Source organism: Sminthopsis crassicaudata, chromosome 5, assembly GCF_048593235.1.
Source record: "Sminthopsis crassicaudata isolate SCR6 chromosome 5, ASM4859323v1, whole genome shotgun sequence".
Lineage (NCBI taxonomy): Eukaryota > Metazoa > Chordata > Mammalia > Dasyuromorphia > Dasyuridae > Sminthopsis > Sminthopsis crassicaudata.
The window spans coordinates 236,039,811-236,062,486 of NC_133621.1; the positions used below are offsets into that span (position 1 = coordinate 236,039,811).

The 22,676-nt window shown below is 35.9% G+C and overlaps 2 protein-coding genes across 4 annotated transcripts in view; both read right to left on the bottom strand.

Annotated features, from left to right (window-relative positions):
* The window catches only part of TMEM19 (transmembrane protein 19), a 32,770-nt gene extending 10,575 nt beyond the window's left edge, over positions 1-22,195 (bottom strand). Inside the window, exons 1-3 of one of the 3 annotated variants that reach the window (XM_074270536.1) lie at positions 22,082-22,195; positions 5,064-5,214; positions 1,082-1,195 (exon numbers count right to left, since the gene is read on the bottom strand). In XM_074270536.1, the coding sequence (XP_074126637.1) occupies positions 1,082-1,195; positions 5,064-5,193 (244 nt within the window). In that variant the 5' untranslated portion in view covers positions 5,194-5,214; positions 22,082-22,195. Of the gene's footprint in view, positions 1-1,081; positions 1,196-5,063; positions 5,215-5,456; positions 5,818-5,856; positions 5,973-22,081 lie in introns of those variants that run through there. The other 2 variants (XM_074270533.1, XM_074270534.1) reach the window with 2 other exon arrangements.
* On the bottom strand, positions 10,013-22,218 carry THAP2 (THAP domain containing 2). Its single transcript, XM_074270538.1, has 3 exons — positions 22,082-22,218; positions 18,425-18,620; positions 10,013-12,718 (listed from the first exon to the last, which is right to left on the bottom strand). The coding sequence occupies exons 1-3, from the start codon at positions 22,150-22,152 to the stop codon at positions 12,386-12,388; spliced, it is 600 nt and encodes a 199-aa protein (XP_074126639.1). The 5' UTR covers positions 22,153-22,218; the 3' UTR covers positions 10,013-12,385.
* Between the last annotated feature and the right edge of the window lie 458 nt (positions 22,219-22,676).

A 22,676-nucleotide genomic window follows, 5' to 3' on the forward strand; every position in this document is an offset into this window, starting at 1 on the left:
TTTCTCCTCATAGCTTTACCTGAATAGTATTAAAATGAATTTTTTAGAGATGAGGAAGTAATCTATAAGTAGTCTATTATATTTTGTATGTATCCTGAACCTGCTTGTTTATGTCTTATCTCTGACAGAAAGCTTCCAGTTTTGTTTTTGCTTTAGGAGAGAGCTCAACACCTTAGAAGGGAATGCAGACTGTCAACAATATCTTGATGCTGACAGTACTCAACATGTTTCTAAATGAGCAGGCTAAGTGTGTGACCACAGTTCTGGTCAGATATTTGATTAAGATTTCAGGAAATCAACCTAGACCACTCAATCCTTGTTGTCCAATGGCTGCCCTGGAACTCCAAAATTTCAGCAACATCACTGCTGATTGCCAAACTTAGTGCTTTCAGACTTTCCTGAAACTCAAACCTGGAAAGACAACTCCTCAGGTTATGAGCAAAAGGGCAATTATCCCAAACAAAAAACAAAAATGGTCATAGTCTTGAGGATTCTCTCTTTGTTATCTACTGAAAAACCATTTGATTAAAAAGCCAAATTTAATACAATTCTTGGATTGCAAATTAAGTTCCACGACCCATTTCTATCATCAGAAAATGTTAATAAACTTTACATGTTTATCATTTCTAGATTATGTGAAGTAGTGGATGGGTGGACTCAGATTTAGGAATTCAGAGGCCCAAATTCTAATTCTAACACTAATTCTGGGGCCCTGGACAAGTCACTTAGCCTTTATGTAACTCAAGCAACACCTTAGGATTTATATGCTCTTAAGTATTAAGATAGGTTGGGTCACTCTTGATGGAAGAAGTTCCCTGTACTAAGGAAATATAGATCCTTATATCTTAATAAGGTTATTTTCAAAAATCATCATTTCACATAATTAAAAAATAAGAACTAGAATAATATAAACCTAATGACATTTTCATATTATAGTTGCTAAAACATCATATGGTAGTTTAGAAAGAGGCTCGCTTAGAGGTACTAATTTAGTTTAGCAAGGAGGATATAAATCCATATAACAAGCAGAGATGAAATATTCATTCCACAGATCATTTAAATGCTAAAAGAAAATAAATACCTCCCAAGGCACCAGTGTGGTCCAGACTCTTCTTTTTTAAACCATTAAATGCAATCAGAACAGGAACTATCACAGAAAACAGCCATCGCCATGGAGAAATAGGGTGCAAGGAACCTGAAAAAAATCAGATTAATAACAAATATCTTGTTAAGCATGGTAAAAGAGATAAGTCTCTGCAATGACCTCCCTTACATCCATTAAAAGACAGCCATAGGAGCAGCTAGATGGAACAGTGGACAGAGTACCAGCCTGGAAATCTGGATGATCTGATTTCAAATCTGACCTCAGACAAAACATGTACTAGCTGCGTGACCCTGAACAAGTCACATAACCCCAACTGCCTCACCAAAAAGAAAAAAAAACCCAACAACCCCAAAACAGGATAGGCATAGTTACCAGTTGGCTTTTAAAAACTGACAACAAGCTGATATATTCATTTGCAGATGGATGAGCCTACAAATAGATTCTGTCCAAATTTGCATTGACCAGCACTGGTAGTGGAAATAGCCTCAACTTTTTAAGTTTCCCTTCCTCTTCAAGTTTGAAGATATGCTCCAGGAACATCAAAAACTAGTTGCACTTTGTAAAATTACCTTCAGGCCAAAAAAAAGTAACACTGTCCTTTTAAACATGAACTGCCCCCCCCCAAAAAAAAGAAAAAAAAACTCCACTTTATGAAAAGACCCAATCTTTCTTTCTGAAATTCTTCTATAGTAAAAATGAAAAATCAAAGAATTAAAGTAGCATAAATTATTCTAAAAGTAAAGCCCTAAATCAAAACCACAAAACTATTTTGTAGTTTTGTAATCTGTTGAGATTATACACAAAGAATTCCAAGAGCTATATTAAATGAAACAATATTATGCACTCAGGCTCTGTGAAGTTAATCCATTCATTTTTGGAATTCCTGACCTGAGGTTTAGAAGCCTAGCTTCCTAACCAAATGACTGTAAATTAATCCATATTTGCTTTTTATTCCCTTCAGGAGCAAATACAAAATACTTGATTTGGCCTTCAAAGCCCTTCATAACCTAGCCCTCTAGTCTTACACTTCATTGCACATATGATCTCAGATCCAGTGACACTGGCTTTCTGGTAGATGGTTTCCCATCTCTCATTTTTGGCATTTTTTGTCTATCCCTCATGCTTAAACACACTCTCTCCTCCAGATGGCCTACTGACCTTCCTGATTTCCTTTAAGTCTCAAGAAACCTTCTTCAGCCTCTTAATTTCAGTGCTTTCCTTCTGTTATTTCCTATTTATTCTATACATAGTTTGCCTTGTATATATTTGTTTGTATGTTCTCTTCCCATTAAATTGTAAACTCCTTGAGGGCAGGGTCTCTCCATCACTAAGGAAAACTGCCCCAATATTCTAAAAAGAGAAGGGGAAATACTCTTTGAAAGAATCCATTTATCATCTTTGGAAAGAGATCCCATAAGGAAAACTCCATTGAAAACTGTTGTGAAACTCTAAAACTATAACCTCAAGGAAAAAATGTTGCAAGCTACCAGACAAAAGCAATTCACATATCAAAGAGCAATAGTCAGGATTATCCAGGATCTGGATAATCTTTACAATAAAAGATCGGAGGGCCTGGAATACCATATTTCAAATGGCAAAGGACCTGGGGTTACAACCAAGAATTAACTTGGGGAGGAGATGGAGTTTCAACCAAGTTAAAAGACTCTCAATCATTTCTATTGAAAAAAAAAACATAACTAAACAGAAAATTTAATCTACAATTCACAGAGATGCATAGAAAGGTAAATAGGGGGGAAATATATATATGTATAGTTAAACTGTTTACACCCCTAGATGGGAAAATGATATCTGCCACTGGGGGGGGTCATCACATGGACTAATGTTGTGAATGATTCCTGACATCAAAGAAAAAAGACAGTAAGGGATGGAAAAAGGTCTGTACTTGGAAGAGAAAAGGGGAGGTATAATGGGAAAATCAGTTCACATGAAAGACCTATAACAATCCAGGGAAAGAAGGGAGGGAAGATGAGCATTGTCTGAAGCTTGATCTCATCAGTTTAGGTTCTAAGAGGAAATTAATCATTCAGTTGGGTACAGAAATTTATCTAACCCTATAAAGAAGTAGGAGAAGAAAGAGGAAAAAAAAGGGAGAGGCAGGACAGAAGGGAGGGCAGAAACATTAGGGGAAAAGGTAAAGAGAAATGGGGAAAAGGTGATATTAGTGGGTGGAGTACGTTAAAAAAAAAACAATTGGGAAAAGGCTATACAAGTTGTGGCATATAATTATAATTGCAAAGAAATCCTATTGTGCTATAAGAAATCAACAGAATGCTTTCAGAAAAACCTGGGAAGACTTACATGAACTTATGAATTCACAAAGTCAAATGAACAGAACCAGGAGAACATTGTAAACAGTAAAAGCAATACTGTATGATGATCATCTACGAATGACTTAATTCCTCACTAATACAATGATCCCAGACAACTTCATGGAAAATGCTTATCACATTCAGGGAAAGTATTATGAATCTGAATATAAGTTTAGGCAAACTATTTTTACTTTCTTTTTTTTTTTTTTCACTTGGTTTTTCTCTTTTGTTTTCAATCTTCTTTCACAACATGACTAATGTGGAAATAGGCTATACATATACAATCATGTTAAACCTGTGTCAGATTGCCTGCTGTTTTAGGAAAAGGGAGAGGTAAGAGAAAAAAACTGGAGCTCAAAATCTGACAAAGATGAATATGGAAAACAATCTTTACATGTAATTGGGGAAAAATACTATTAAATTCAAAAAAAAAAAAAAAAAAGTTAAAAAACAACATCCTATATGTGCCAGGTGCTGGGTATGCAAAGAAAGCTCACAATCTAATGAAGGAGATAACAATAAAAAATTATATACATTAATGCTGGGTTTGGAGTCATAAAGATATGAATTCAAATCTTATGATTTGGTGACAAATGTCACTTCACCCTGATTGCCTTAATTTCTACAAGAAAATGGAGAAAAAAATAGCACCCAGGTAGGCATGGTTGTAAAGTTCAAATAAGGTAATTTTTGTAAAGTGCTTTACAAACTATAAGGTTTGTAAACTATAAGATAAATGTCAGACATTATTATTTTCAAATACTTAATTACAATATCTGACATGCTATTTCACTTGAAATATTTCTATTTTCATGTATTTGTGATGATTGAGAGAAACAGCATGATGCCATAGATAAAAAGTCAGCCTTAAAGTTAGTAAGACCTGCTTTCAAATCCTATGTTAACTTACTAGCTATTTGACTTTAGACAGCTCACTTAATCTGACAGTGGACTTGAAGATTCTCCAAGTGGTAGAACAGGTACAGACTGACCTTGGTACAGCAAATTTACTCACAGGTATTTCATCATACTAATGAAATCATGGGACTGGTCCAAGAAAAACAATTATCAAATTGTTCCAACTTATTAATGGTCAAATTAGAAGATCTGCCAAATTTGAGGCAGGTATTTGTGAAGCCAGAATGGTCCTCTCCAAGTTTGATGATCTTTTAAGGTGGGAGGTTCTTAATAAGCTGGATAGTTTTCAGAGAACTGTGGAGCTTGAACTGGGAGGTGGGGAGGTGGGGAAATTGTCATCTTTATTTTTTTTAGCCTCTAACTGAAATTTGGAATTTCCTTCAATTGCGAATAGACAACATATTATTCTGAGGAGGGGATTCAGAAGCTTCACAAGGTTGTTAAAGGAATCCAACACACATACCACCCCCGTTAAGAACCCTTGATTTAGATTTATTTGAAGTCATCCACGGCCAGAACGTATAAAAAAAAAAAATGCAGTAAATATGCTTTTATTTTTCAAGTTAGTTGATAGAATTAACTATACTGATAATGTAATTAGGAATGAAGAATTTGTTAACCTACACTTTAAAAGACAGAGGAGTAGCAAAGGTGCCATTTTAATGTAACTTAGAAGCTAAAGATAAAAAAAGCCAAACCTTTATACTTACCATAATAGGTGCTTGCTGTCATGGACATAATCCAGAAAGATAAAGAAATGAAAAGGATCAGGCTCAGGATAACTATATTAGTCATCATTTTAATATATCCTTTGTATATGTTGGTCTCAAGCTCTTTCATAGGATATAAGCAATCGATCACCTAGGGAGAAAATAAAAGCCAAAGATAACATTCCTTTAAAGACAAGCAAATCCCCTCCAACAAAGGAAAAGCCCCTAAAATGGCAAAAAGACAAGTTTCCTGTCTCCTGCGGAAGAAAAAAAAAGAGAGACAGCTTCCAATCTGCAGGTGCTGTTGATAAAAAATCGATTGTTACACAGGAAAGGCAGCTCTCGGTTCAGAAGGAAAACACGGCCATGGAGTCAGAGAAGGCGAGAGCTAACCTGTCCATTCTTGTGTCCTGTATTCTCAAACCTAGAAAAAGTGAAGGTTCTCTCCACCCCTCTCCAAGGAAAGGAGGAAAGGGCGTCTCTTTCACACAACCTGACAGGGCTGGCCTACAGAAGGTAGGAGGTGCGCTCTGGGGCCACCAAAGCAACAACCTCGGAGGAGGCAGAAGCAGCACTCGAGTTCTTCCCACGCCCCCGCCCGTAGGAGAGGACGGTGGGAGATGGACCCAAAGCCCGGGTCACCCGGGCAGTCGATCTCCAAGGGCTCTGCTTAAGACACAAGCGCCGCGGGGCGGCTGAAGTTCGGGTTGAGAAGGGCGGGAGTCGCCAGCTGCACCCCTCTTCCCTTCCCCCTCTCCCATCCTGCACCCCGGCGTGCGCAGCTCACACTTACTCGAAGAGCCTTCACTGCATAGGGAAAGAAATAGCTCGGTCTCCAGAAGGCAGTCAGAGCTGCAGCCCCGCCCGGCCCTCTCCTCGCCCAGCCTTCTCCGCGCATGCACAGAGAGGAGCAAATCAGGAACCCGAAGAAAGGCGCTAAACTCACGTGGGCAGGGTTGGGACTGCAAACTGGGATTTAGGTGGGAGTTAAGGAGAGGCTGCGTTGCGGGCTTCTGCTACTTTTTCGGTAACTGGGACACGCGAGCCTTAGATATGGGTGAGATTATAAATTTAAAATTGGAAGGAACCTTGGAGGTCATGAAGTAATTTTTTAGAGGGGTAAGCTGAAGCTCAGAGAGATGATAATAAAAACACAGCCATATAGCGTTTACTATGTGCCAGGTGATGACTAAAATTAAGATGCTTTATAATTACTATCTCATTTGATATCGCCCCACTACCCCCACTGGTGATAGGTACTATTATTATTCCCATTTTACAGATAAGTAAACTGAGATTTGTAATTTGCCACAGGTCACAGAGTTACTAAGGCTGAATTTGAACTTGGAACTTACTGATTTAAATCCAGCTGGATTTAAATTTTTTTTAGCAGTTGACTTACCTAGGGTTGCCAAAGTGTCTTATTAAATGTTTAATAATCAGTTCTCCAAAATAAAATACAGGAACTCAGAGATTTCACCTGCATTATTACCATTTTTTTTCCCACCATCACTTTATAAAATGTAGACATTAGTAAAACTATATAAAAAAGTCAAACCTTGATTTGTAGCCATTGCAGATTTCTGAGATGAAACTATGCAGTGACTTGATTGGTATCTACACCATTACTAAACTTCAACTGATCCAGTGGCTAATTGTTTAGCACTGTGGTCAGTCCTGGGGAATGGGGAGATTTTTTTTGTGGATCAAGTAAGTGATCTTATTAATATAAGGGAACTCCCATCAAGGAAACTGGTACTAACAAACATCAGCATTCATAGTTTTAGACAGTTGCTTGGTACATCAGGTGGTTAAGTCATTTGGCCAGGGTCACATAGTATTTGGAGCTATGTTTTACTGACTTCTAGTCAGTTTTTTTTTTTTTATTTTTTATTCACGACTGTAGAAAATATTTTACGTTTGTAAAATAAATACAAAGGGGGAGAGAGTGGAGAGGAACACAACAGCACAATGGGAAGGTGAAAGCAATAATTATGAATATAGTTCTTTCTGATTCCAAGTGTAATGCTGAAGAAACTGAGGCAAGATAGAGATTACAGTTTTTAATATTCTATTAGTGGAGTGTTTGACTGTTGACCAAACAGGATCCATGGCTAAACAGCCTACTGAATCAGACTCATCTCAAAGCAAGGGATTCCAGACACTCACAGGGCTCCAGCAATCAGAGAAACAAAGACAAAAAGGCAGGCAGAACACTGGTGAACAGGAACTCCAGGAAGGACCATAAATTCAGTTCTGACAGGTTGGGGGTAAAGAGGAAGGATCATAAATTCTAATAAGTGAAGAAGCTAGAGACAATGTCTGGACCAGGAAATGGGGGTTGCTATCTAGGTATTTAAGATAAGCCATCTGGAGTTTTATGACTCTTTGGAATGCTAATGGCCAGAACTCCCACCTCTAATTATCTTCGTTCTAATGGCCAGGAAGGAGGGGTTGCTACCAGGGAGACTGAAGCAGAACAATTCAGGGAAACTGAGGTATAACTTGATGAAGAAAGTCATCTACACCTAGAGAGAGAACAATGGGAACTGAATGTGGACTACAGCATAGTTGTTTTCACTCTTTTTGTTGTAGTTTGCTTGTATTTTGTTTTCTTTCTCATTTTTTATTTTCCTTTTGGATCTGATTTTTCTTGTGCAGCATAATTGTGGAAATATGTATAGAGGAATGGTCACCACAAGAATGGTCAGGAATAGAGTCTAAAGTCTTTATTATCTCCTTTACACTCTGTTCATTCTGACTGACTCACTCTGTCCCCAGTTTTCTCAGCCCTTAAAATACCCTATTACAATTACATCATTATAGCATACTGAGTATATGCCAACTAGAATGGTATATCAAACTATAGTGATAATATCATTACTTCATACTAGATATATGTGAACTAGATTACCATTATCTCATCAATTCCACTACATTAACATCTTATTTGTAAATATCTTTGTTTCAAGTATACTTCTCTAGAGTTCCAGCCTTTTACACTTTTATTCTGATGTATGGTTGAAATGAGATATAAGTAGGGGATAGGTGTTAAAATGAAGGCAGGGCAGGCAAGGGGAGAGGGAAGAGGATGATTTAAATATCTTATAAAAAAACAAACAGGACTTCATGTTTTAGAGTCTGTGCTCCAGAACTAGAGCGCATCACTAAAATCCTACTCTGATAATGCATAAAGTATGAAAGTGTGCCAGCAGAACATTGTATCTGAAAGATACTATTAGAAGCTCCAAAAACTTTTAGCATGGGCTCAGCAATAAATTTCACATCAGTCATTTGAGGGTCATTCTAGTTAATATAGAAGAGGCTGAAGGATCAAACATCATCAAAAAGACCTAAGTAGCTACTGGGTGCCAAGCTGGGTCAAGCTAGTGGTGCTTGGTGGATAGAGTGCTGATCTATCTGGAATCATGAAGACTCATTTCCAAGTTCAAATCTGGCCTCAGACATGTATTAGCTGTGTGATCCTAGGCAAGAATTGTCTTAATTGTTCATCTGTAAAATGAACTTGAGAATGTTCATTGAGAATGAGATGGCAAACAATTCCAGTATCTTTCTTAAGAAAATCCCAGATGAGATCACAAAGAGTAGGACATGACTGCAATGTCTGAACAATAAATTGCCAAACTGGGAATATAAGTACAAAGAATGAAAGAATCCCTTCTCATAAGGAGACTACATGAGAGTGGAGGAGAGAAGTACTTAAGAAAATACACACAGTATAATGTTAATAAAATACAAAGTAGTTGAATTTAAAGGATTTGGAAGAGAGCTCATTAGTTGTGGGAATTAAATTTTCATGCAAAAAACAGTATTTGAATTGAATCTTAAAGGAAAACAGATTTACTGAAACTGAGATAAAGAAGGGGGAACTGCAACCTTGTGTGTAACCTTCCACTGAGGCTACTGACTGCCAGGGCCATGCATACCAATCTTCTCCGGATAAACAAAGACCAGCCGATGTTAAGGTGCCAAACAGCCTTTCTTTATTGGTAATTTCAGCAGGGGTTATCGGGAAGCAAGAGCAAATGTATGTGTAACTCCGCATCTCTGCCTCTCTCTAATCTCTTCACATCCTTCGCCTATGGACTCAAAGCTGGCCATTTATATTTACTCTTCTCTGGGATTACCCCATTCCTAGCCCACTCAGCATTGCATAGATGGATCCACAGAAGGGAGCATCTGGAGTTAGTGCTGCATCCTAAGAAAAAATCTAGCAATACATGGCAATTCTCAGAAGGAAAGTCCGTAACACTTGTGTTGCACAAAGATGACAGATGGAATGTCATGTGAGAAAAAGAGTAATATGGCTAAATTGCAGTGTTAGAGGGGATATACTATCTAATGTGGTTGAAAAGGTAGGCTGCATTCAGGTTGTGAAAGGCTTTATTTTATAAGCTACAAGAGGCCATTGCAATTGACTGAGGAGGAGGCAAATGATTAGATTGGAATTAGGATCATAGGTTTGGAGAAAAATTCTAGAAGATATCTATTTCAGTCTCCCGTTTTACAGACTCAAGAAAAGCAAAATGACTTTCCTAGAATCACATATTTTATGAGACAAAAAGAGAGTATTAGAATCCAAATTCTTCCCGTCTAAATCCAGTTCTTGAACCATCATCAAGAGATTAGCCACAAGGGAAATTTTTGGATCAGAGCACGTGGTGAAGATGGTTTTAACAAGGTGTAGAAACTGATTCATGAAAGAAGTACTTGCCTTGACAAAATCATAGATTTTCTGAAGTACAAAATGAATTATTTCTTGTTAATGAAACTGATTTGAGGTGGTGATGCAGCCAATGTATGATTTTGAGAAAATAAAACAATTACACAGCAACATGCAATATCTGAGCTGCATTGTAGAAATGGAAATTCTAGAGGCAAATCCCGAGTGGAGGGAAAAAAACAAACAAACAATGCACAGTATTAGATTATCTTTTCAAAAAGCTTTAATGTTTGGTAATTGTAGTGTTATGTTTCTTCAGAGACTTTGCTAACAATTTTATAGACACTTCAGTTGCCTGAAATCAGAAACTTGGGATTTTTCTATGATTGTAAGCTAATATTTTTAAAGATACACATTATGTATAGATGGATATGTGACCACCTTTGCTAGAAATATTAAGCTTAGGAAACAATTATTTTTGCTAATGGCAAACTGATGAAAAGAAATAATGGCACCTGACCAAAACATCATGCCTAACATGTTAACACTGGACAATATTTATGTAAAAGATTAAAGTTTTTTCAATATTTACAAATTTTCCCACAAGTATTTCTGAAAAGTGCCCAATAAGAATGAAAACAAAATATTTACTTTCTTTTGCATTTGTCACATCTACCTTCTTGGAAGATAGTGAAAAATATACTGATGCTAAGTACCACAAATTTAATTCATAGATTTTTATTAAGTGCTCACTATGTGCAGGGTGCATACAGAAAAAAAAAAAAAAAAAAAAAAAAACAGCAGTCCTTGCTCTCAAGGAGCTAATATTTTGCCTAAATTTTGGGCATTGCTACATCATACTTGGCAAACAAATTCTGAAGGGACATATTTTTTCTCCCAGTAGTATACATTTTGTCTGAGTGAGCAGATAACTATTTTCCACCATATGGAACTATTTTTTGTGAAAAAATTAAATTAGAGCTCTTTATGGTTACTAGAATGTAAAGTATAATTAAAATAAAAAAGAAATCCTCAAATATAAGTCTGATGGCATTTTCACATAAAATAATTCCCTTATGTGAAAAAATAAGAACCATCTATGGTTATTCACAATTGTACATTTGAATGGGGATCAAGATATTAAATAGTTAATGAACTTTTCCATTTTGTTCACAGATATCTGAAATATAAAATATGAATAAATATAATTTATGAAATAAGGCAAACCCTTTGAATGATTCAATTAACCAGTTTTGTTTTGTTTTCCTGAGGCTGGTGTTAAGTGACTTGCCTAGGGTCACAAAGCTAGGAAGTGTTAAGTGTCTGAGACCATATTTGAACTCGCATTCTCCTGAATTCAGGGCTGGTGCTCTATCCACTGCGCCACCTCGCTGCCCCAATTAACCAGTTTTTAAGAATACTCTTATATAGGTTTATTTTTAAAAAAAGAATCATTAAAATCCTGTTTTTCCACATGTAATGCTAGTGTTGATGCAGCTCTACAAAAAATTACAGTTGTGGAGGAAGCAAATCCTCATGTGAACTATTGATTTAATTGATATGTTGATTTAATGCTCTATAAATTGATTAAATTTTAAAACAATTATAAGTTGTCAAGATATTACAAAGCTAAGTACATCTCTGCATCAGAAGGCTATGCCCTAAACTGAGTACTTATGTAAGTAGTAAAATAAATACTTTATAAACAACTTTGATATCCTAATACATATTAAAAATTGCTTAATTCACAAGAGCATAAAACTAAAAAATGTGTTATGACAAAGCACTAATATCTATTTATTTAGTAATTTGGGCAAAAAACAGGCAATGGACTCAATGCTATTTTACAACCGTGGGTGTGGGTGTGTGATTGGGACTCAAGGTGCCAAAGTACCCATTTGAGCAGATTTGAGGTATATTTGGTCTCTTAATGGCACTTTACATCCAAATAATACTTAACATTTAAGTTAGTATAAAATCACAGCAAGGCTAGTATTTCCACAAGAGATCACGTTTTACAGATAAGAAAAAAGGTAAAAACATTGAAATAAATAATTTACCATATATTGTCATGCCACTGCCACCACTTTTCCAAGGTTACATTTATGTACTTCAGCATCATTTTTAGATTATAAAAGTCCTCCTCAAATAGAGTTCAACAAGGAAAATTTGTTTTCTGAAAGAAAGTAAGCCTGTGAAATGACCTAAAAGTATTACCTGCCACACCATTCCTTCAAAAACAAGGTTCTTAAAAAAAAACCAAACCCTCCAATAAATTAATTTGTAAACAAGATTTCTTAATGTAGGAAAATTTTCACCTAGAGTACATATTCCTCCTTGTTGTAAGGCACTTGTGCTTATGGTAAAATGAAGCTTTCATATAAAGTTTACTCTATTTCCATGAAAATAAATAAAAGTCTTTTACCTAGAGAATTATGCTATTTCAAGTAAAACTGTGCTAAGAGCATAATTTTTAATATAATTCCAGTAAATAACTTTTACTTCTGAATCTAATGAAGGCTAGGCACAGAATTCAGTTCTGGTTAATATTGAAGGTAGGCTCCATGGTTGGGGCTGTCTTTATTTAGAAAATGTGTAATTTTTGATCTCATTGATCTAGTACAAGGATTTTGAAGTTTTATAATGAAAGATCATGTAAGGTATTTGGTAAGATGTGTTCTGATATGCCCCTGAGCAAAATGTTATTTGCTTCTAAATTTTTCACCAAGCATGTGGTTTTGAACCATCTCAGTGTTTCTCTCCGTTCTTTCTGCAAACAATTCTTCATCTTTCTTCTTAAGCTTGCTATCTTTTTCTCCAGTTGAAATATCCTCTTTTTTGCTTCTGTGGGGTTTCTAAAGGCATAGCTGTGTTCAAGCAGAACTTGCTGACAGGTAACACTGGATTTTGAATTGGATGGTCCTGTTGAGATGCAAGGGTTTTTCTTTGGAAGATTTCTTGACTTGGATTTCTGAACAGAATAAGATGAAGAGCATTATACATGAATTATAATTTCATAAATTAAAAGTAAAATTGCCCTGTTTTATAATGAAATAATTCTAAACTACCTCATGAAAAGGTATACATTGAACTGAAAGGATACATTTTTATATAATAATATGACATTTTCATATAATGAAAAGAAACATAAACATCTAATCTTATATTACCCATTAATTCAATGAGATTTTAGACAAACCACTTAATCTCTTAATTTTTCTTGTAAACAAATGGACTCATATGATATATATATGAAATGTTAGGAATATTTTAAATGTTATGATTATTAAAACTTAAAGTTTAAGTTTAATAAACTTAATAACCATATATAAAACATATATAATAACTTGAGAAAAGCAGCACAGACCTCTTCAAATATCTGAATGCTTTCAATTATGTTTTCTTCTTTTCCTTTTAGTCTGAGGGAGAATCAGTTCCTTTCCTCGTGTTCTTGATTCTATTTCCTCCTTATTTCCTTTAGGCTTTTGTCTATGAGCTATGTTGATTGATCTCCTCTGCTTTCTGCCCATAAATGTGCTTTGAGGTACCACAGTTAAACTTGAAAGTTTTGTGGGTCCAAGTCCACCTTTGATTTGTACCAGCCCTGTAACCCCAGGCAAGTCACTTACACTTTCAGTGCTTTTGCCAGTTCTACAAGTTACACAGAATGAACCTAGGGAAAATCAAAAACACCATGCTGACTGAGACCATTATATAACTTCAATTAAGCCCTCACCGTTGCCAAGGCAATCCTTCTATATATCCTTAATTAACTAAATGATTCTTCTAAACTCTTTTATCTCTCCCCAAACCTCCCATGGCTTCTCCTTCCCAACTTTCTCATATTTTACTGAAGAAATTGAGGCTAATTTTAGTCATATGAAAAAATTCTCTAAATCATTATTAAAGAAATGCAAATTAAGACATCTCTGAGGTACTATTATACTCCTCTCAGATTAGCTAAGATGATAGGAAAAGATAATGATAGATGTTGGAAAGGATGTGGGAAAACTGGGACACTGATGCATTGTTGGTGAAGTGGTGAACTGATCCAACCATTCTGGAGAGCAATTTGGAACTCTTTCCAAAGGGCTATCAAGCTATTTGATATAGCAGTGTATTTATTGGGTCTGTATCCCAAAAAGATATAAAAAAGGACCCACATGTGCAAAAATGTTTGTAGAAGCTTTCTGTTGTGGCAAGGAACTGGAAACTAAGTGAATTCCCATCAGCTGGGAAATGGCTGAGTAAGTTATAGTATATGAATGTTATAAAATACTGTTCTATAAGAAACAATCAGCAAGATGATTTCAGAAAGACCTGATCCTGCCAGTAGCATATGCTTGTCTCAAAGATTAAGCCATGCATGTCTAAGTACACACGGCCGGTACAGTGCAACTGCGAATGGCTCATTAAATCAGTTATGGTTCCTTTGGTCTCTCGCTCCCTCCTACTTGGATAACTGTGGTAATTCTAGAGCTAATACATCCCGACGAGCGCTGACCCGATGAGCGCATGAGCCGATGCTAAGTGAAGTGAGTAGAACTAAGATAACATGGTACACAGCAATGATAACATTATATGAAAGAAAATCAATTCTGATGGACTTGTAGACCTATTTTAATCAACTTGTGTTGGAGAGAGCCTTCTGCATCCAGAAAGAGGACTGTGGAGACTGAATGTGGATCACAATATAGTATTTTCATGTTTTTTGTTGTTTGCTTTTTTTTTTTCTTTCTCCTTTTTTGATCTGATTTTTCTTGTGCAGTATGAAAATGTGGAAATTTATATACAAGAATTGCACATGTTTAACATATATTGGATCATTTGCTGTTTAGGAAGGCAGAAGGGAAGGAGGAAGAAAAATCTGGAATATAAGATTTTACAAGGGTGAATGTTCAAAACTATCTTTGCTTGTATTTTGAAAAAAAAATCTATTAAAAAAAGAAATTTGTGGCTATTTGCCTATAGCTCCTTCTTTCCTCCTTCTCATCCCCTATCACCAAGATGCCTTCTACCACTATTTATTTCTTAATCTCTCTCACATGAATAAGTTGCCCCTTTTCCATGCCAAGACAAACTCTTCTATATTCCAATTCCAATCTGTCTTCTCCAGTAAATTGTTTCCTGTATCATCTCTACTTTCTCACTTAACTTCAATCAGTCCTTGTCAACTGTTTGCTTTGAGGCCTACAATTATGCCTATTCCTCCATCATTCTCAAATGAATGGTTCATTCATCCCCTATTAGCTATTGTTGATATTTTATCTTTTGTGGATAAATTCCTTGAGAAGGTTGGCTACTTCTTTCCTTTCACTCTTTTACCTCTACAGTCTGGCTTCTTATCATTTGATTGAAACTGTTCTCTCCAAAGTTACTCAAGATCTCTTAATTGCCTTTTCTCAATCCTCACCCTTCATAAGCAGTTCCTGACTCTGTCAATCATCTTTTCCTTGATACTCTCTCATTGCTCGAATGTTAACTCCCTATTAGATTTGTGAGCTCAAGAACAGGGACTATGTTTTGCCTTTCTTTGTAGTTCCAGTTTAGCACAATTCCTGATACACAGCAGGCTCAGTATTTATTCATTCATTTATTAAATGATTATTGACTTAACAGTCAATAACTAAGATGCTGACTCTACATCAGTAGGGAGCATTTCCTCACAGAGGAGTAATAGTATAGTAATAAAACCACAAGGTTGGTCCATATTTCTATACAATAATGTCTTATTGTTAAATTAGTATCTCTGGAAGAACAAAACTTTGATAAAAACTTTACCATGTTACTCACCCATTTATTTTCCACACTTCCTATCTTCTAATTTGTTAAACTAATGAATTCTATCCAGTTTCACCACTTGTTCCTGATCTACTCCTTTGTGGGGAGAGTTAGGTTTTCTGTTTCCATCACTCCTTAAAGATTTCTCTGGAAAGTCCCCAGGAACCTGCCTCCAGACTTCTTAGTTTTGATCTTGGTAGCATTTCATTGTTCTTCAATCTATCCTAACTTGTCCCTTGGCTTCCAAGACAATGTACTTTTTGTTTCTTCTCCTATCTGCTGGTTTATTCTTTGGCTCCACTTTCTCCTTTCATTTGCTGAATGTGGGTATTACCAAGTGATTGAAGTTTTTAACTCATGGAAAAAGGAAAAAGCCAGGTTTTTTTTTTTTTTTTTGGAGGAAATGGAATTTTGAAGAAGTGTGTGTAAACATTTACCAATGTATATGTATATGTACATATACTTACATATATGGATATCTTTGTATGAGTATATATATATTCAGTGCCTTAAAAGTCTTAAGTTTAGGGGACAGTTAGATAGTACAGTAGATAGGGCATGGGCCCTGAAGTTGGAAGGACTCAAGTTCAAATCCAAATCTGGCCTCAGACACTTAATACCTCATAGCTGTGTGACCATGGGCAAGTTAGTGAACTCCAATTGCCTCAGGAAAAAAAAAAAAAAGGTTAAGGTTAAGGTTATGCTGCTCAGGAACAAAGTATTCTGTTGATTTATTCACAAAATTATCATTTGGCATATTTAAAATACAGTATACAGAATTACAAACTTTAACATTTTTTTTTCCCTAAAGCTGAGAAATAGTAGATTAATTTGAGAAGCAGATGAATTAAGAGAACAGAAGAAACTTGAAACAACAAAGTTCCATTTTCCTCAACTTTAAGCATCCTTTTATTTTTTGGCTGGACTTAAAATTTCATTGATGTAGGAAATTTTCTATGAGAAAACCCCCTTTACTTAGTCAAGACATATAGTGCAGAAACTGTCATATGCCTGGTGGGAAAACTTTCTATCCCCTTAGCCAGCCAGTGTTGCTCAAGGTCTTTCACGGTATTAGGGAAATACAGAAATTACTATCTTCCTGAGGAGGTATAGCAAAGATCCCAAAACTTGATGAATCTAATTCCTGTCATACAAAACTCTGCACAAGCAGTCTCATTCCTGAGTTTCTAGTGTTTTATTTTTAACATTCTCCTGGATTTCTGAAGACGTTTTCTGGGATGGAGACTAGGTTTCTCTACCTTAATTTATTTCATGGTTTGACTGGAGTACTTTCAATCACAATAAGCCAAATTAGACTTCTAACTACCCAAGGTTCAGAACCTATTGACAAGGGGAGGCAATCAGTCAACTGGCAAACAGGCCACCCAGAAAACCACATGTTAACACTGTGGTTTTGTTTTGTTTTGCTTTTTTTGTTGTTGCTGTTAAATGTTTCCTAATTACATTTTGTTTCCAACTGAACTTAGAAGTGGCCTATTTATTCTGTAACACATCTATTAATCTTCGGTAATGTTTTTTCTTAATTTAGTCCTTTTTATTTCTACATTTGACTCTCTGGTTCAGGCCCTCCCCATTTTACTACAGAAATAGCTTCCCAAGTAAAAAATAAAGTGAAATTACATCACAGAACTATATATCACATGATTTCAAAATAAATGGCTTGTTTCCAATAATATGAAATACAAAGAAAAAAATCTAGAAAGTGGAAAATGTTCCTGACTTTAAATCAAAAGATATTCTATCAATTTACCTATTCAATAAACAGTTATTAAGTTCTTACTATTTGCCAGGTACTAAGTCCTGGGAAATACAAAAAGAGGTAAAAGAGAATAGAATCTCTGCTTTCAAGAAGTTTACAATTTAAAGGGGCAAACAACACACATACAAATACATGCAAAACATATATAGAATATATATATATATATATATATATATATATATATATATATATATATATATATATATATAATAAATAGGAAATAATTAAGAAAGGAAGGCACTGGAAGAGGGGTTAGGAAAAGCTTCCTATAAGAGGTGGGATTTTATTTGGAACAAAGTCTGGGAGATCAGTAAATCACAGTGGAGGAGAGAGGGCTTGGAGAAAAGCAGAGAAAATGTCCATAGCTAAGAGACGGAGTCTCTTGTTCATGCTTCTTTTAGTCTAGGGGTTTTCAACATTTTTTTTTGTGTCATGGACTTCTCTGATATTCTAATAAAACATGTGGGCCCTTCTTAGACTACTGTTTTTAACATTCATTTTTCTGTAAAACTATGTTTGAAATGTTTCTGCCTCCATTCTTTACCTCCCCTCTCCCCAAGACAGCAAGCAATCTGATAAGCTAAATGTGTGCAATTCTTTTAAATACTGAAATACAGTTATCAACATATATTAAAAAAAAAAAAATTTTTTTTTCATTGACCTTAAATTGACCTATCAGATTAGGTCTTCAACTTCCATTTGTAATTCTTAAAACTTGATTAATTTCTTAGGCTTTCAGCATTCTTGTTAATAAAATGAAGTTTTATTTGGATCAGTTGGATCAAACTCAAATAGAAACCACTACTATATTGTATTGTATTTTTATTTTGTTAAATAATTTCTCAATTACATTTTAATCTGGTTCCATCAGTTGAGGAATGTTCCTGAGGAATGCTTTATTCTGTTTGACAGCTCTGATCTACATAATTTGCAACTCTCTTCTATCTCTAAAAATGAGATCTGATATGTATGAATAACAGCAAGGACAACTTTTTTGATCAAATATGGAATTCAAGATAGTCTTGCTTTCTTGTGTAAAAGACACTTTCTGTCAAACAGATGACAAAAATTGGGTTTAAGGAGAAGGGGAAAAGAGGGAAAAGGAATATCACCTACCATTGATTTTAGATGAGTACAGAAATCAAAAATTGTTGGTACGGCATCCATTTTAAGTCGTCTTGTTTGTCCCGTTAAGTCAAAACAGGAAGCTTCAAAGTGTTTTGAGCAAAGAAAAGTGTGTTTCCCTGGCACAAAATTTTTGCGCCTAACCAGACGAACCCATTCCTTTCTTCTTTGGGGGTCTAAGGGAAACCTAAGGAACAATATACATCTCAAATGCCAACTGATTTGGAAAAATTGCAACATTTCTGGTAATCTTAGTGGTTAAAGATAATTTTAAAACAAACAAATGATTCAATGTTGATTATATTTAAATATTTGTCTAAAATATTAACAGTGAAGAGATTTACACACTCTAATGAAAATAATTCATATTTATTTTCGTAAGAGTGAATAAATAGTAACATCAGTATGAGTGACTACCTATAATGTACAAAAAAAAAATAACTTTTTTTCCTCAGTCTAAAATTGTTTTAATCACTTTCATTTTTCAAGAACATAAAACTATTATGTTAGGATAATTTAGCAATGCCATCTACTTTTGCTAAATGATGAAAGGCAAATTGGACACCATTCATTTTGTTAAGAAAATTTAGGTAAAAATTCTTCAATCTCTAAAATTTGTTATTTTAGTTTCTAATTAATTTGAATATTTGTAGTTGTTGAACCTGATTCTTTGTCAATACTGATTATTCCAGTAAAATGTATGATTCTTATAAAAAATAGTAGAAATATCACTGATGGAATGTTTTCTGATGTCTCTTCCGAGTTCAGAAAAAAACAAATCAGTAGGATATTGAAGAGATTATTGTTTTGAAAACCAGGGAAACAACATGTAGATATATCAATTTGATTTCAACTTTACTTTGAATACCTTTTAAGGGAAGTGCTGTTCTTTATGAATGAAACTGCTATATTTGAGGAGCAAAAATATTGAAGGCATTAAAAGATCATGAAGAAGAGAGGTGCCTACTGGAAAACTGCCATAGTCATGGCCCCCACTATTCCTATATTCCCTAACAAGAATTTAGTAAAGCCAGAGGCAGCTAAATGATGCAAATAACACACTGGTCCTTGAGTCTGGAGGACTTGAGTTCAAATTTAGCCTTGACCCGTGCAAATCACTTAATCCTAATTGCCCCCAAAGCTACAGGCAGCACATTTATCACTTTTTGCAAATACTCCCTTGAAAACCTCAAGGTTTCTAGAAGTAGTTCTTCCTTACCAAAAGGTTTAGAAAGCATTTTCCACTTTCTTTCCCTTTTAAAGAATCAGATCCAAGACAAAAATGAAGTCTGATTTCAAAGATTCCAATTCCAGTATTTCATGATTATTACAATAAAGCCTAAATGTATAAATAGTAATCTAAGTAATGCTGAATGGTTTTTTTTTGTTTGTTTATTTGTTTGTTTGTTTTTGAGGCTGGGGTTAAGTGACTTCTTGCCCAGGGTCACACAGCTAGGAAGTGGTAAGTGTCTGAGACTAGATTTGAACTTGGGTCCTCCTGAATTCAGGGCTGGTGCTCTATCCACTGTGCCATCTAGCCGCCCCTGAATGTTTTTTTCTAAGAGTTCTTCATGACTATAAGTAGTCCATCAAACAAGTCTCAAAGATAAATAATTCCCATAATTAGTAATTCTTTCTTTATATGTGTATTATTTTCCAAAACGTTGTTATTTGTAGCTTAATTTAAAATTATAAAGCCTAGACCTGAGATCTAATCTGGCTTCCACTAATACATTCTTACGGGTCATGACAGAGATTCTGAGATAATTTTTAGATTGAAAAGCACAGAAGGGTAGTGGATGGAGGGCTATCCTGGGTATAAGGAAAACTTGGTTCAAGTCCTTTCTCTTAAGACACCAGCTTTCATGGTGGGCAAGTTTTAATTTCCCAGGGCACCAGGCAACTCTTTAAAATTAAAAATCACAATGGAGTTATTGTATTGGGCAAGTCACAAGTATGAACTACAACCAATCTTCCCAAAATCTTTTAATTATTTATATTGATGGGGTACATTTTTGTTATTGTTGTCAGATCAGTGATTTCTTCAGTAGAGGGAACTCTCAAAGTGGAAAATCCCACAATATAGATTAGCAATTTACCTTCAATTTCTGATCTTGCCTGGAGCAAGCTCAGTCTTAAATTTACTAAATCACATTCTTCTAGAGAGTGTTCAAGTATTCAGAATTAGAATAAAATTATGAAGAACAGTACTGGAGTTTGAATAACCAATCAGGATTCTCTTTAAATTCTTATTTTGAATAAAAATGATTTCAATAAATTCAATTCAACAAATTTTTATTAAATATCTGTTGTGGTTATTCAGTCTTTTCAGTCCTGTGAGACTCTTTGTGACCCCATTTGGGGATTCCTTGGCAAAGATACTGGAATGATTTGCCATTTCCTGCTCATAATACAGATGAGAAAATTGAAGCAAAGGGGTTTTAAGGGACCCACTCAGTATAACCCAGTTAGTGAAGCTGAATTTGAACTCCTAACTCCAGGCCCATCCACTGAAAAACAGAGTTAGCTTGGTGTAGTGGATGGAGAGCCTCAATCAGAATCAGGAAGAACTGGGTTTAAGTTCTATGAACTCTGACATATATTGTCTATATAAAGTCATTTGACTTCTCAATACCATCATAAGACTCTGAAATTATTATTTATATTACTTGCAGCATTTGCCCATTAATCTACTTTGGTAGGAGTTTATTCATTGGGAACTCCCTATGCTAATAAAATCACAGGTCCAATTTCTCCCTTTCCAGCATCTCAAAAAAGTGGTTGGTGCTACAAAACAAGTTCCAGGACCCAGGAATCAGGGTGGGGAGTGGTAAAACACCTCCTCCCCAAATCCTAAAAAGTTCACTTTTTTTAGTAGCCAATTAGTAGCCAATTTAGTAACACACAGTTCTTTTGAAAGTGCCTCTAAAAAATGGTAATTGAAATAAACATAAAGAAGATGCAGGGGATAGGAAGATAGATTTTTGTTCCTTTTAAAACAATTGGCAGAGAATCGATTCTGCCTTTCTAAACTCCGGCTTTTGGATTTAAAACAAAAATTTAAACAAATTTATTAGCACTACCAGTTTTCATTGCCTGCTACCGCTCAGAAGAAGAAACTTTAATTTCAATTTTATATTACGTCATTTTCCAATTTAAATTGGAAAACAACTGTTTCTCCAGATGGAGATCTAAGAGATTTCTTTGGTCCAACAAAGCTGAATGATGCCTTGCTTTGCCCGTGACGGTCGCCAGAATCTTGACTCCTCCTATCTTCTTTAATTCTTTCTCCTACTTCCTTTCTTTTCTCTACTCCTCGATCGTGGAGCTTCTGATTCCCTATGGGAGAGAAGACTCTGCTCTGGCTTTGGGTGTGGAGCAGGCCAAGATTTTCTGTGACCTCTTGGCCAGGCTGGTAAAGCCTAGGAATCCCTTCAAATAACAATGTGTTTTTAAAAAAATTCTTTAATAGAAAGAAATATTAAATTTCAATTAGTGAAAAGACGAAGTTTTTCTCCCAGTTCCGCTTTAATGTATCCATCGACCCCACTTAACGTCCCCGGGTCTGAATGGGGGGTCTGGGACAGGTAGCGGACGCGAGCGGACGCGGCTTTGGCGGCCCAGTCCCTCCCTCCCGGTACCAGTTACCTGTGGAAGCTGATGTTGATGTGCTTATTATAGGTTGCTGCACAGCCTGCCGCGGCGCAGTGGGTCGGCATCTTTCTGGCTCTCTTAATCCAACAGACTCAAAGCCTAGCCAGGGGCGGGATGGAGCGTCAGAAACACCGTCCCCGCCTGGGCGGGGAGGGGGGGGTTAGGGAGGGAAGGAAGAGGAGGAGAAGGAAAAGAGAGGGTGAAACAGAGGGAGGTTCCCTACTCAACCTAGATTTTCATTCCCTTTAATAAGATGGCGGGCTTGAACCTGAAGAAACCGTCCCCGAGTTCTCGTTACTCTAGTTCTTCACCAACATGGCGCTGTTTCTCCACACCCACCGCTCCCCTTCCCTGCTTTTTCTGGAGGCCCCCCTCCCATCTTCTTTCTTTGGGGGAGGAAAGAGAAGCACTCCAAAGTTGCTCAAGAGCCGCACACTTGGAAGCAGAGAATCTGCCTCCAAAGACTAGTCTAACAGGAACCAATTTAGGGTCTGCTGGGAGTTTGGAAGGGTGTATGGAAAACGGCGAATAACGGGAAAAGGAAAGGAGAGAAAGAAAAACTACAGTTCCCATCACGCACCACGTGTCC